We start from the raw sequence: 16,438 nt of genomic DNA, 5'->3' as shown, positions 1-16,438 counted from the left end.
TTGTTCAGTTGCACCTATCAATTGTGCATTTTCATCAAATGTGCACGCCAACTTAATCACTTGCGCAACATCAATCATCCAATATCCTTTCATATAATCTATTGAGAGATCAATCTCCATCACAATCTATTTGATCAATCTCTCGAGGGGGCATATCATATCAATCATCATCCTTACTAGGATATCTTTGGGGCATATATTCGTTAATCAAATTTCTTTGAAACACGTGACAAGTTGCATTGTCTCAAAGAGGGGCAAAATGTAGACACATAAAAAACTTCATTTTATTCGACTTTATTTTTTCCAATCAAGTGGATCCATTAATAATATTCATTTTTCATTATTTCATAATTTTCATACTATATCATTATTCCATTAAATCAATTTTAATAATATATTCATTTTCCATTATTTCCTTAATTTCATTTAGTAATATAATTCATTAAATAATATATATGTCATTATTCATTAAATTCGTAAATTCCTAAACCCCTCTCATATCCATTTCATCCCCTATTTATCCTATCTTCTATCAATTACACTCATCTAATGCATATGGGATAAGCATTTACCCTTCCAAACCAAATCTTTTATCCCACATTCATCCTACATTTTGGATCCACCCGGGGGACACCTATAAATACATTGCTTCCTCTCATTTTTAGGCATCCATCGTTTGCATCCTCGAATCGTTCTTGCATCTTGGCTTTCACATTCTCTTGCATTTTCATGTTTTAGCATCGTTTTACATTCATCCTTAATCTTTGTTCTTCATAGCTTCTTGTGCACGTGCTTCTAAGAGCATCCATTAATAAACACAAGATCTTGATAGATATGAGGAAAATGGAGTGAGATTTTTGTTGAATGAATGTGTGTGTTTGTTTGTTTTTAGCTTTGCATGTGTGTTTTTCTAACAGGTACTCCATTGATATGATGTCAAAACATCTGGATCTCGATTCATGAGGTTTTAGACTGTTTCGAATTTGCATCTACTAAAGTACCTTTATCAGAAGAGGATAATGTCATGTTGCTCTTCAATGTTGTCTCTCCATTAGAGAGATCATTGATAGGATTATTGATTCTATCCTCATTGACAAAAGATACCCTAGGAGAGGTACAAGTGTTAACCTTTTCAATGTTATCTTTAGGATTATCATGAATATTGTCCACTAAATCTCTTGTGAGATCTACATATTCCATCAATGTTTTAAATAAAGTCATTATATAACCACACAAAATATGGATAAAAGATTTGAAAAATGATTTATATAAAGGAAATATTTTTGAAACTCTTAAAATGCAATATCCAACACATGATTTTGGTAAATATAATCAATAATTAATTTTATCACATGTGAGATAGAAAACAAATCAGATTTTATAAACTCCATTAGGAAAAATTAGATTTGAAAATACTAAATCAGAAATATGCAAAAGTGTTGAGTTCACCAAAATGTAAGGTGTTGGAATTAGGGCTTCAACACTTAGATGGATAAGGCCACTAACTTCACTTGGGATCAGTCTTACATTAAGAAGGGATTTGAATTTGATTGATTCAATCCTTAAAGGACCAAATACAGATCAAATTAATCCTCCTTGTTTGAGTTGAAATTGAATTTGAATTAGGGTTAAATTGCAATGCTACATCTAGGACAAACAATGAGCAAATAACATATAATAATAGTAACATAATGTTCTAGATATCATGCAAGGTCGTAAACTTAGATATGAGAATGGAAAATAGATTGAAACCTATGAAAGTCATGCAAAATTGTCAAGACTAGGGGTGGACTATCCTGGTCCTCCAAATATTGGGGGCAGACAAACTTGATGTTTTCCGGATTAGGATGATGCATGGAATCTACTATCAAAAGGTTGTCGAAAATTCTCAGGATTAGGGGGGTTGATCATCTTGGTCCTCTATTGTTCACGCCTTCAAAAGCTAAGTCTGATTATCGTTGTCTACTCTATTGGATTCCTCACTCGCAACTCCTAAGTCAATTTTTTGCACATAGAATGACAAAATTAGATTTGTTGATGGGGGTTTGCCTTAGGTCAACCCTCGATTTAGGAATTAACCTTGAATCAAATTGAAATAGGAAATGTTAATCTTGAAGAAAATACTAAATAATATACCTCTGATATGAAATGATTGATGTAGGTTGATGATGTAATGCTCTTTGAATGTGACCACAAGTATTTGATGCAATAACATGACAACACGTAGAAAACTCAAACATGAACATATGCTTGCATGAGGATTGTTGTGTTTTGATCCATGATGCTTCAAGAATATAGTGGGATAAAGTGTTGCTTTAAATGCTTGAGAATGCTTGATGAATAATGCAAAAATGATCGGGTGAATTTTGGATGATAATGCTTAGATCAAAATGAATTGATAGGGTGTCTTTATATAGGTTTCCCTAGGTAATTTCTTGATTAGGCCAACCTCCAATAGTCAAATTGAGCCACAGGGATCAAAACTCATCGGGGAGGGAAAGTGCATTGACCTATTTGAAATAGGACTTGTTTAAGGGGGACCATGATGTCTGGGGCGCCATGGTCCAGACAGGGGCACCGCAAGCACCCTTGTCCTTCCGAAACAGGGCAAACAAGGAGGCAAATAGGAGGGCACAATCCCAAGATGGGGTCCACTCAATCATGCATCCAAGTGACATCACATGTGGAGTAAAAAGGTCCAAAATGGACCTAGGGAAAAACTAGGATGGGACACGCTATAGTAGGGGCACAAGAATGAAGTGTGAATTGTACCAAGCTACAATTTACAATGCTACACTACCATGACTAGTAATAAAACACTAAGAGGGAAAAGGTAAAGAGGCACTTAAATTGTGTCTTGAATCCATCCCCTCAATATGTATCATGTAATTGCAACTCCCCCAACAAATTACAATGACCAATTTCTATTATTATCAAAAAAATACCTGCTAAAAGAAAAAACATAAATTACAATGAGGCTTTTTGTGATTTTCTAAGAAACTTAAAAAAAAAGTTGTCAAAATTGTATTTTGTATGCAAAAGTTAGTCCAAGCATAAGAAGAATGCAAATTGTACCTTCAAGTTGGAAAATATAGCATTTAGATAAATCTTTATTAAAAAACTTGTACCACTACGAAGTATATGGAACAAGATTTATAATGATATGAAAGATATTTATGCTCCATTGAAAAAACTCTTTAAAGGGAAAAAACACTTGGACATTGATGAAATGGCCCGTGGATGGCACCACCTAGTTAAGGGGTCCAAAAAGGATTTTGGGTAGTGGACTCTTGATTGGCAATGGGGTTGAATCCAAGCAATGTGGTAGTGGTTACATGTAGACAAAGATGGCCTAAGCAAGTGACATAACGTGTTAAGGACAAAATGCATTGTTTGAATAGCATGAATTGCTACCTTAATCACTCAAGTGCTTAGTACTAAGCACCAATAAAAACTCCAACCAACTACAACACAAGCTCCAACAATCCTATGAAATTTGTAGAAAGTACAACCAAATCCTAAGGGTATATTGGTCTACAAACTCCATACTAGCAAATAATTTAAAAAATAATTTTTTTATTGAAAAAATTTAATTGCCCATTGAATAATAATGTGATATAATATTTTGAAGATTTCAAAAATTGCATAGATGGTGCAGCAAAGATATAACCCATAAAAAATACTAGATCTAACTACAAGAAGAAAAAAAATATGATGTTTACAAGTGATCTTAACAAATTTAGCCCTTTAAAAATCAAGTATGGCTATAAAATTAGATTTTTTAAAGCCTATGATGTGTCTTGGTATTTCCTGCTTCTTGTTCTTCAAAAGATTGGATTCAAAGGGAGGATTCTTCAAATGATCAAAGGGTGTGTGAGTACTTTGAAGTGCTCTGTAATAATTAATGGTATCCCAAGGGGGTTTCCCTCATGCAGAAGAGGTCTAAACAAGGCGATCCTATCTCCCCTTATCTTTCCATTATTGTTGTTGAAGTCCTTGGAAGAAACTTAAAAATTGATCGATATTAAAGACCTTATGGGAGATAAAGTTGATTCTTCCTTACCTCCCTCTTCTCGTCAATAGTTTGTGGATGACACCATCCTTTTTGGAGATGCTTCCATTGTAGAAGCCAAAAAATGAAAAACTTTGTTGAATAACTATGCTATAGCTTCTAGTAAGCATATCAGCTACACAAAGTGTTCTTTATTTTTTCAATTATGATGCTAGCATCCAAAATAAGATAGTTCTAAGTTTGGGGTGTCAACATGCTAACTTCCCAACTACCTATCTTGGTCTTCCTCTATCTAATAAGAAGTTGTCAAATAATTTTTGGAATAGCATTATTGAAAGAGTTCAAAAAAAGATAGCTAGATGGAAAGGAAAATTGTTGAGTCAAGCTAATAAATATTAGTTGCTTAAAGATTATTTACAAAATACCCTTGGTTACTATCTTTCCTTGTTTAAGACCCTAAATTTCATGGTAAAAAAGATTGAGTAGAATCAAAAATATTTCTTTGGACAGATATGGAAGAAAAGAATAGTGTTCTTTTGGTAAATCGGGAGATTGTCTATAAATCAAAAAAGAATGGTGGCTTAGGAATAAGGAGGTTGCAACCCTTTAACAAAGTCTTACTTTCAAAAGTTGGTTGGAGCCTTCTTGTGAATGATAAAGATGAGGGCCTTATTATCGAGGCTAAGCATATGGAGAATAGGGGCCAGTGTTTGTCTTCCCCCTCTCTCTCGTGTGGTTTTATTATTTGGAATACCTTGATAAAAATAAGAAACCTATTAAGACAAGATTTGTGTGGGTGGGTGGGAAATGGTAAAAGAGTTAACTTCTGGCAAGACAAATAGTAAGATGGTCCTCCGCTATTCTTTGTCTATTTTTCTCTAGATTTATGGTACACTTCATAAAATTGAATTGCATGTAGTTTTTATGGTTATATAGAGTGGAATGGTTTAATGCCTAGATAGAAAGACTTTCTCTTGCAAGTAGGTGAGTGGGAGGCAAGAGGGAGTGGATGAGGTGACTAAGCTATTTTAACAACGTAGTGGAGTGTGATTTTTGTTCTTTCTCTAGAAAGGATGAGTATGTTTGGACTCCCTATCCTTCAAATTGTTTTTTTATGGTTGTCTTATAATATGATCTTTAATGATAGTAGTGAACCTTCTTTTGATTGGATTTTGAGGAATGATAGGATCCTCCCTAAAATCAACTATTTTTGGTGGACTAACTCACACAATAGAATCCTCACTATTGATAACTTAGTTAAAAGAGGGTTTCAGCTTGTTATAGATGTATTTTATGTTGTGGATCATCTCTTTTTTCATTGCAATTTGGCCAAGGAAGTTTGGGAAGCCTTACATAAGTTTCATGTCAACTAGTTTTTTCCTAGACATTGTCAAAAGTTAGACCCTTAATTCCACATTTGTCCACCTTGTTATTAAAGAAATTTGGAATCAAATTCAGCTTCATATTGCTTGGTATCTTTGGAAGGAACACAACAAAAAAAAATTTAGAGAGCAAAAGAGGGACAACCAAGAAGTGTTTTAGAGTATTCAAAATAAATTACAAGAAAACGCCAATGTGGTCAAGTTTGGTAATGCTAGAAAACTATCTACTTTTATTGAGCTTAAAATAAGTCAAATTTGGGGAGATAAACCAAGATCTTAATAAGGTCAATTTGGCCAAGAGCCTCTTGCTTGAAGAAAATTAAGTGGCTATTCCCTGAGAAGGGATGAGTTAAATTAAACTTTGATTATTGCTCTGAGGGTACCTTGGATAAGTTGTTGTTAGAGGTGTTTTGAGAGGTGACAAAGGGTTTACAATAGATGGATTTGTTAGAAACATTGGTTGAAAATATAATAATGAAGTTTAAGCTCAAGTTGTTTGGTGGGGCATTAGAAGAGCCATTTTGCTTGAATATCAAAGAGTGGAAATCAAAGGGGATTCTAAAATGATAATTGATTGATCTAAAACTCTCAAATTCATTTGTGGAAGATAAGAAATGTTATCAAGGACAACAAATCTCTTGTAGAGAATTTTTCTCAAGTCAAAGTGAGGCATACTCTCAGATAAGGTAATAGAGTTGATAACTTTGTCAACCTTGGACTTCATTTCTATGACTAGAAGTATTGATCTTATGATAGGGAGCCCCCTACTATGGTTAAGGAGATATTTTCAAATGTTAGACAAAATACAATTTTTTTCATCATGTACAATAGAAAAAGTTTAGGGGTTTATTCTTTTACTTTCATGATAAAAAATGTTATGTTTTTATCAAGGTGACTAGATACAAATTTTGGATAATTTGAAAGCAAGCTTTAACAAAAAATTGGAAAGGTGGTATCCTTTCAAGTTAAATGAGTGTGATGTTAGTTTATTTATTGAATGAGACATGATTAAGAATTATATCCTTTTTACCTCGTGGCATAATAAAAAATTTATGACTTGTAAAGATGATATCATTATTCAAATGGAGAGGGATGAACAGTATTTGACATACAGTGGAATTATTTTTAATACTTGCATGTGAAATAAAGATTATATAAGATTTTGCAAAAGTTTCTTTCAAAGAATGACAAATTATGATTGCACCTCCCCTCTTAATCATGTGATCTGGAAAACGATTGGTAAAGTGGCCTTTTTTGGGGGTTGGCATGAATTCCTTTGTAATTGTGTCATGACTTGTATCTATGTTTTCTTCTTACTTCCTAATTGTGAATCTCTCTGGTTGCATGCAAGGATGGATGGGCAGCAATTGAGGGTGGAACTTATGTTCTTTGTTGTTCTAAGGAAGTAAATAGTTATGGAAGATTTTTGAAAAGGGATTTTTAGCCCGCTTTACCAAGCAATGAGGGGCTATGATGACTCCCTCACTTCTCATTTTGTGAATTGGTGAAAGAAGGGCTTGATTACAATTGGTAGTGTTAGTTTCATAATTATTGAATAGATTATAGCCAAGGCTACTAGTCCCAACTGTGAGGGTACAAAAGCGAAAAACAATTAGCAAGACTAGCTACCAAAAGTTTATTGATGCTTTCTTGGATAATGGAGAAAAATTCAAAAGGTTTCAAAATGGCTAGCACATGGTGAGTTTGCACATTGTGAAGCATTTTACATTGGAAGGAAGATTTTTTATCATGCATGGATATCACTTTCCCCTACTTGAACACCTTAGACATCATAATTTTATCAATGTGCCTTTTTATTCACTTTCTTCATTGGACAAGTGTGTTACTAAGGGGGCTTATCCCGCTTTACACCAAGGCTTATTTTTTCTCTATATAAGTGTAGTTTGAGATAACACTTGTATCGAAAACCCTAACATGTCTAGGAAAAGCCTTAACCTAACTATTAATCTAGCCAAACCTTCTCTTAATAACCCTAATTCTTTTGGGAAGAGCAAAAACAAAAAAAAAAAAAATTACAACTTGTAGAATGTGTATGATCCTTCTCATGTTTCCAAAAGAAAGGTTTCCTTTATTTCTACCAATCTGGAAAAGCCTCAAATTGGGAAAAGCCAAAAAAATAACCCTTCTACTCCCATGACCTATTTCAAGGAAAATAGCATCAATAAAAACTTCAAGTCCATCAAATGCAAGAAGGATATTGGTCAAAAGGATAATGCTAAGGCCTTGGGGGGTTCTGCGATTGATATTATATTTTTAAAAATAAAATATAAATTACGAGTCATGCGCTTTAATAAGTCAAAATTGAATCTAACTTTTTTTTTTTTAATCAAAGAACATTGTTAAAAATATCAATGTTTTTGTTAAAAAATTATATACACAAAAAAAAAAAAAAAACTTCAAATAAAGTTAATTATATTGTTATTATATATAAATAAAGTTAATTATATTGTTATTACTTCATATATATAATAAAGTTAATTATATTGTTAATATATATAAATAAAGTTAATAATATTGCTAACGTATATAAATAATTTAAAAGTATTAATATATAAAATATAATTATATATCTGCCTTAAAATATAAATCATTTACACATTTAATCTTAGAAATGAATAAGAAAGTGGCGTAATCTTTTTAAACTTTCTCTTATCAATATAAGTAATTATGATTATTTTTTTAATTAAAGATTTAGTTTTAAGAAAATAGTATCTAAAACATGCATTAAAAAGAGCAATAATGATTATGTAACTTGAAAAGATCTTTTGAAATTAAAGGTGTTGTTATTTATTCCTCAAAATTCTTTAAAAAATAAATGCATCTTAAAATTACTTCTAGAACTAAAAAGCATTCTCATATACATACAGTTCACAGACTTCTTGTATATGTTTGCTGAGCTTTTGGTTCTTTAGAGCACTAGCAGTGGGTTTCTACGAACAAAAATCACAGCTCTACATACAAGTTGGAAGTTACTAAAGAGGAAAATTAGATGGATGAATTGTAAATAGCATACCAGGTGTTTTACTTACAGGGTAAAAAGTAATCATTAGCATAGACGTACAGGAACATTTTTAGCAGCCTCCACATTCAATATCATATACCACATAATTTAAGGGCTTCATTAAAGTTCTGTTCAGAATGACTTTTGAGTTCAATAGAGCCCTAATCTAGATTCAACCAAATACTTCTTGCCAACGGTTCCTGTCCATGAATTATTTCATGAAGAAGAAAGAGTGTCTCGGATACTTTTGTTGGTGAATGGAAAGTGGGATAGGCAGATGGTGGTGGTAAAAAGAACAAGCTTTCAGCTTGAAATTGATCACCAACCCCATGGAGTTACAACATAAATGTGACCTCTACAGTACAAAACCACAATGTCTGTTGGCTAGATTGTTTACTTTTACAACATCAAAAATCAAAGTTTAAATAGAATAGATTGCCATTAATGGCCAACACTGCTCACCGTAGAGGTACTGCTAACACCATTTAAACCTAAAGACAGTCTCCTCTTGGCTGCTTTGGATCTGTAACACCACACTTCAAATGCTTCACTTAAATCTGGGTATCTTGCTTGCTCCGTCTTGAGCCAATCTGCCAAAATTTCTGCTTGATCAATAGAAGGCAATGCCAGTACCAGTGAAATGATTGCAGATTCTATGCTCTGAAAAAGGTCGTTATCCATTTCGTAAGGCAATTTCTCATGAAAATTTTGTAAGTCAAGTTGTGGCTTTGTCTCCCTCATAAAGGGCAGCCAAACCTTCACCAAATGGGTTCGCCTTGGAGCAGAAAGTATAACATTTCCATAGCCAACTGCCTCCAAAACCTTTGCAGTTATCTCTATAACCTTCAGCTTCGTTTCCCACATGGCTGAGCCAAATCTTATATCCTGAATTATTCTAAGAATATAATCTGAAGCTTCTTCCCACTTGCTGACAAAATCACTAAGCAGATCCATCTTAGGCAAAATATGACACAGCCATAACAAATCAGACAAAAATTTTAGAACACGACTTTCAGAGTCCTCTATAACATCTGTCTCAGACAACAAGGATGCCATTTCCTTTTCAAAATTGGTAAACAACTCCACAATATGCTTTTTTACTTCATATTTCACATGCTCATCTGCTGCAAGAAGAGGTGCATCATCATCCTCTATGAGCATATACTCTACCTGCTCTTGTGCAGATGTTTTAAGTTCATCTGGAGAAGTTGGCAAATCGAAGTATCTTTTGTTTGCTGAAAGAGCAACATGCATTGCAGAGAGGAACACATTTCTCACTGCAGTTGGATCAACTGGTTGAAGTCTCGCAAGAATGGGGATGGCTTCTGAACCTAAACTTGGAAGAGATTTTATAACCTCCTCTTCTTCATTTTCCTCCCAAGGAACAGCCTCTAAATATTGGACACACTTAGAAATTATTTGGGCACAACCAAGTGTTGTAGCTACTTTCAAAATGCCAAGAGCATTCTTTACATTTTGCCACAAATCTGTAACAAGATTATCAGCAGCATAAAACAACCTTAAAATATTTACATGATGATCAAAATCAGATTCATCAAAGTAAACTTCAATACAATTTCGAGAATCCAGAAGTTGACATGTGGGCCAATCATCCGAAAGACGCTCAGCAAAGTACTTGCTATGTTTTACAAGAATCTCTGAATGGCAATAAAACCAATCATCTCTCCCATCCTTTGTCCTCAATCTGACAATTACATCACTCGTGGACCGATCCCCCAATATTTTTATTGCGGTAGCATCTTCATCGGCCATGATAAATGAAATACCAATATTCACAATAGATACATGCAACTCCTCAATAGGAAGTTTGCACCCTTTAGCTCTATCCCATGGAATTGTAATTCCTTAGATATCTTGTCTTAGAGAAAACAGGAAGTAAAACAAATCATCTAAGTTGAAGTTGCTTTCAAAAGCTTTTCTCAATAAGTTCCAATCTTCGGCACCTAAGGCATCCAATACAAACCTGCCCAAGAAACATGATATGACTTTAGAACTTGTAGAAAAGTTAATGCAGTTTTCAAATTGTGTGTTTATGGATATTCACTGCTCCATCTAAAGCAGGTAAAAAGCACATTAAGGTTGAACTGATATGTAGAGCACATTCTTAAAAGCACATTAAGGTTGCATTGGTGTGTAGTGCACATTCTTAAAAGCACATTAAGGTTGCATTGGTGTGTAGTGCACATTCCTTAAAGCACATTAAAGTTTCACGTTCCTAAGAGCATATTAGTATAGCAGGTAAAGGATGAAATATAGAATTTCTACACCACTAATTGAAAGAGAAACAAAATGTTGAATATTCAGCAGAGTAATTTTTCCTCTAATTCCCTAACATGAACAAAACCAGATACTAGCAAATATTTTCAAAAATGCTTTTGGCTTGAAAAACTGCAATGACAAATTCATGTCCATCTTTATCATATGGATAAAATCAACAAAAAGTACTAGTCAGTCTATGCTGTTCATTTCCGAGCATGGCTGATTGTGTGACAAATAGATGAGTTTTATTAAAATAACATGCATTGTAGCTCAACTTTCACTGAACTTGAGCACAGATGGCTTAGCTAATTTTCCCCACATAATGCATTTACTCCCATAGCAAGGACTGCCCAACACTTACAGAAAAGTCAATCAGACACATGATATTGAATGCGGTAATTATGAATGCATTTCAAAATTCTATTTAGCAACTTTCACTATCATAAGCTCAGTCCAGAGGAATTGATACAGACTCAAAAAAGTGCATCAAATAAGCAACAACACATTTAATTCCATAAAGTTGTTGACAATTTGGAACCTGATGCCAAATATTTCATGAGCGCTATATTGCATTTCCAACAGTGGCTTTTATATTTCCCAACTTCTGATTTGAATTTTCAACTTTGCAGTTATATTAGAATTTCAGTCTTTAATTATTTAAATGTCTTCAAGCCTCTCCAGTCTTATAGACAAAATATTTATGTGCTTACAGTTTTTATGAACATGATACAAATTATAAGCACGCAATCAGCAGCTGCTGAGCTGAGCGATGTCCTTTATTTGTTTTCATCAACATGATGAGCACTGATGACTATTAAATCTATCCTAGATTTAATAGAAGGATCTATTTCATAGAGGAAAACGTATGAAATAGAAAATAATCTGCAGTAAGTTCACCCATAATGTGATTGGACTAGATCATTCAGCTAAGTTTACCAAATGTCAGAAACTATATTATTATAACATGCATAACTATTTAACAACTCAATCAGAATATATACCGCAATTTGTTTAACATTTTCAAATTTTTTATCCATTTTACTAAAGATATTTATCTTTCCTTTTCTATTTTATAGAGCTGTGGTGCAGCCTATCTCCCACAAATTTTAATAATGGTAAAAAGAAAAAAGACATTAATCTACCTTGAAATGGCACACATGAACAAAAGACCATCCAAAACACAAGAAGTGGACATTTCAATATGGAAACATAGACATTATTGTTTCCGGAATTTAAAAAAATGGTCAATGATAGAAGGTATTTCTCGTAAAATAAGTTATCAAACCTATGCAATGTGAAACTCGTGTTGTAAGAGACATGAGATACATTCATGATGTGAAGAAAAATTTCTTTGGTGGTTTTAAGGTATTGCTATTTGACTTTTTGCAGGCTGGTGCAGAATAATAAAATGCCAAATAGTGTTGAGATTATGTTTCACCAGAGAAATATAAAGGCTGGCTTATTAGAACTTTGTTCAATGCCTCAGTGATTATCTACTTTTCTCGTCAGATATGTGAAATGCTGGATAGAAAGTTTTCAAATTTCAATGTGATTGGAGATGTTATGGTCAAGTGTATCTGCTGGGATTGAAAATAACAGTCTATGCTTTGGCGTTCTCTAATTATGTCTGTTCAACTAGGAACCAATTCATGGTGCACACTTGCCATTGGCTTATAGTGACCTCATAACACCCAAGCACTGATGCCAGATACGTTTTCCTTCAGTCCAAGTGTGCTGTAGAGTGAAAACTGCAAGGATATTGTCAGATTACAATTATAGTATGTGCAGGAAAGTCGGCTGTATTGCCAGGTACACTTTATTCAGGAGCTGTAATCATACTGAACGGTTTTGGGCAAGGGCCCCAGCCTGGATCTGCTATGGGTATGAACCCTGACATGCCCAGGGAAAACCCATGCCAGAGAAAATTAAAAAGTTTTTTAAAACGCAGCTAAAGCCTGTAAATTTTATTCCATAAGTTTGTGAATTTCCAGAAAGCAAAATGTTCTTCATCTACACAATACTCGTCTGTGAAAAAAAACAAATGTTCTTTAAAAAAAATTACAGCCTCAGGTAAGAATCCTGGGCATACCCAAGCCAAACCCAGGCCAGGGAAAAAACCTTAATTCTAGTTAAAGTCTGAAAAATTTTCTTCCATAAATCTTTGTGAATTTCAGAATGGCAAGTCGTTCTTCAAGTGAACATATTCAACTGCCAAATCAGAAAAACCTTTACAGTGTATCATACACTTGCGGTGCCCAGCACATGCACAGGAAAATACATTTACAGCTTTTGCACAATGTCAGTCTGTTTGCATAAAAGCTCCAGCTATAATATTCTTTTGCCCAGATTAAGGTGCAAAATCACCTCGTCTTTAGTTTTCTTTTTCTCACTTCCCCTGTTGAAAATCGATCTTGTCCCATTCTTGTTTTCACATACTTCATTTTTTTTTATTACTTGGTGTGTTCATAGTTTATAGGATTTTTAACTTTCTCCTTTATTTTCCTTATTTAATTTATTTATTAACTACAATTAACTCATGTGTATACATTTATCTCATTATATTATTTATATTTCAAAACTATATGTAAACATATAAATGGCATACCTATCTTGGGAAAAATAAGTTAAAAAAAGGCAAGGTGAAGTTTATATATAGAGATTTTTTTAGACCGGATGGCGCGCGTGCAGGAGGTGTCGAGCGGCCGAGCTAGGGTTTCGAAGCCCTAGCTCGCGGGAGGACTTAGGTGCAGGTGCAGAAGGGGAAGGGAGTGAAGGTTGTCGGGGGAGAGCGGCGGGCTGGGAGCGGCTAGAGGGAAGAGCTGCTGCACCGGCCGTTGGGGGAAGATTGGCAGTGCGGGAGTTAGGGGTGGCTGCGCGGGAGGAAGGGCTCCGGTAGGCTGCGGGTAGTGGGCTCCCAGTGGGACTCCCGTGGGGTTTGGGGGGTCAGTTTGGGGGTTCTTTTGGGAGGAGCTTGGAAGGGGGAGCTGTTGGGGCGGTGCTTTCTCTAGGGTTTCCCTGGGCTGGGGTTTTTGGTTGGCCTTTGTGGCCCTTTAAAACTTTTTGAGTTATGATGTCGGGCTTTGGTGGTGAGGCCTCTCAGGGGGCTCCAGCCATGGACTTCCGTGCAGCGGTGGGCTCTGAACCCCCACCTCAGAATATGAAGACATTTTCCAATACCCTTTTTTCCTCAAAACCGGGGGCTGGAAGTACTGGTAATTCTCGCCTTACGAAGATTAATGGGTGCTTGGAGAGATGCAGTGAAAGGCCGAAGCTGGTCATTCCTCCAGAGCTTGGAAGGGGGAGCTGTTGGGGCGGTGCTTTCTCTAGGGTTTCCCTGGGCTGGGGTTTTTGGTTGGCCTTTGTGGCCCTTTAAAACTTTTTGAGTTATGATGTCGGGCTTTGGTGGTGAGGCCTCTCAGGGGGCTCCAGCCATGGACTTCCGTGCAGTGGTGGGCTCTAAACCCCCACCTCAGAATATGAAGACATTTTCCAATACCCTTTTTTCCTCAGAACCGGAGACTGGAAGTACTGGTAATTCTCGCCTTACGAAGATTAATGGGTGCTTGGAGAGATGCAGTGAAAGGCCGAAGCTGGTCATTCCTCCAGAGATGATAGCAGAAGATGTGGAGTACTTTTCAAAACACTCGCTCTACTGCAAATTTTTGGGAATGAGGGTCTCCCTGCAGTTCCTGGAAAACTGGGCACAGAGGTCTTGGGCACCAGATGAGGAAATGGAGATTACGCTGCTGGCGAACAATTATTTCATGGTTACTTTCAATTGTATGGAGGACCGAAATAGGGTTTTTGAAGGAGGTCCATATTTTCACAATCAGGTGGGGTTGTTCATCAAACCTTGGCATGCGGGGTTTAACCCTTCGGAGGAGCTCCCAAACAGGGTCCCTGTATGGGTTCGGTTACCACGTCTTCTAGTGGAATGTTGTCGAGACGACGTGTTAAGGATGCTAGCAGCACTGCTGGGGAAACCAGTGGGATCTTCATCGCAAACCCTAGGGAGAAAGGTAATGACCTTTGCACGCATTTGTGTTGAAATTGATTTCAGTAAACCATTACCAAATGCTGTAGATATGTGTGTGGGCTCTTACTCATGGGTTCGACAGCTAGACTATGAGACTCTACCCTTTCGCTGTCGACTGTGTCATGAGTATGGTCATCTTCAACGTAAATGCCCTAGATATAAACCGGTGGTGTACCAACCTCAACAACAGGCTCAGGGTCAAGATAGGGCGGATAAAGGTAAAAGTGGTGACTGATGTTGTGGGGGCTAAGGGGTTTGTTCCAATGAAGACAAGGAACAGAAATCGGGGCCAGAAGAGGTCCCTTCAGGAGAGACAGGAGGAGGATACTTTTAATAGATTTGAAGCGCTGGACAACCTCAGCCAATAGGAAGTGAATCCGGGATTTGCCCCGCTGGATCAGGGGGCTTCAGGGGAGGCACCGGAAAAAGCTAGGGAGGACTTTTCCCAGGCCTTGGTAGTGACTGGAAACCAACAAATGGAGTTGGAGCAAGCTGTAGGGGCTGAGCTGGGACTCATCCCTGGTTTGGAGGCGATTTTGGGTGGGGGGAGGGGTCCCCGATAGCCCTGAAGTTGGAACCGGCTGGAGCTAGGACTAGTAAGTCTTTTGTTCACCTGGGTCTTTATCAGAAGGATTTTAAGAAAAGTGCCTCAGAAAAAATCTCAAAGGCTGGCAGAAAGAAGGATGTGGATAAAATCAAAATGATGGGAGAGAATTTGATTGAGTCAGGGTCAGTAAAGACCTTGGATTCTCACTTTTCCAACCCTCCCAAATGATCGTACTCTCATGGAATGTAAGGGGCTTGAACAGCGGCCCTAGACAAAAAGCTATTCGGGATTTGATTAGGAATCATGCTCCTGATATCCTTTTCTGGCAAGAAACTAAACTGTCAGTGGAGAGTATGATGGGTTTTGTGCCAAAGCTGTGGGGGCGTGGCGAATGTCAGTGTGTTGGGGCAGCTGGATCCGCAGGAGGAGTAGCCTGTCTTTGGAACCCTTTAAGGCTTCACCCTGTCTGGTGGGCCACTTCCAGATCCTCGATATCCGGGGTGCTTTCTAGCCTCGAGACTGGGGAGGTCATTTTGTTTTCAAATATCTATGCTCCCACTGATCTTCAGGGTAAGCATAACTTATGGTCTCATGTTGCTGGTATGCGGAGGTTGGCCCCTTTTCATCCTTGGATTATGGCAAGAGATTTCAATGCCATTCTGGAGTTGAGTGAGAAGGGGGGTGTCATGCGGTTGGAACCGTCTTCAGTCCTCTTCCAGGATAGTATCTCCCGGCTGCAGCTGGTTGACATCAAGCCTAGCAATGGCGTGTTCACTTGGAACAACAAGAGGGTTGGTGAGAATTGGATCGTTGAACGGTTGGATCGCTTTCTGGTGTCTTGCTTTTGGATTGGCGGGGGGTGGTCCACAACTTCTGAGATTCTTGACTGGAGAGGGTCGGATCATTGGCCCATCAAGTTGGTTTCGTCCTCGGCTCGGGTTGCTCGCTCGCCTACTTTCAAATTTCAACTTATGTGGCTTAGGGACCCTTCTTTACAGGATCTGGTGGTAGATTGGTGGAGGAAAGGCAGGCCAACCTTTGGCACTGCCATGTTCACTTTTGCCAAACAGCTGCAATTTGTTAAGCGCCAGCGTAAACAGTGGAACCGGCAAGGGTTTGGGAAAATCTTTCATGAGAAGAAAGCTGCCCAAATTGTGTT

General features: G+C 36.9%; 1 protein-coding gene across 1 annotated transcript in view; it reads right to left on the bottom strand.

The window, feature by feature from the left end:
* Positions 1-8,513: 8,513 nt before the first annotated feature.
* Positions 8,514-16,438, bottom strand: part of LOC131038152 (BTB/POZ domain-containing protein At3g05675) — a 34,768-nt gene continuing 26,843 nt past the window's right edge. Inside the window, exon 2 of the mRNA XM_057970493.2 lies at positions 8,514-10,400. Coding sequence (XP_057826476.1) covers positions 8,858-10,189 — 1,332 coding nt within the window. The 5' untranslated portion in view covers positions 10,190-10,400 and the 3' untranslated portion in view covers positions 8,514-8,857. The remainder of the gene's footprint in view (positions 10,401-16,438) is intronic.

Source organism: Cryptomeria japonica, chromosome 11 (genome assembly GCF_030272615.1).
Source record: "Cryptomeria japonica chromosome 11, Sugi_1.0, whole genome shotgun sequence".
NCBI classification, from domain to species: domain Eukaryota; kingdom Viridiplantae; phylum Streptophyta; class Pinopsida; order Cupressales; family Cupressaceae; genus Cryptomeria; species Cryptomeria japonica.
The sequence above is the reverse complement of the archived record's forward strand: the minus strand, read 5'-3'. Positions and strand labels throughout refer to the sequence as shown.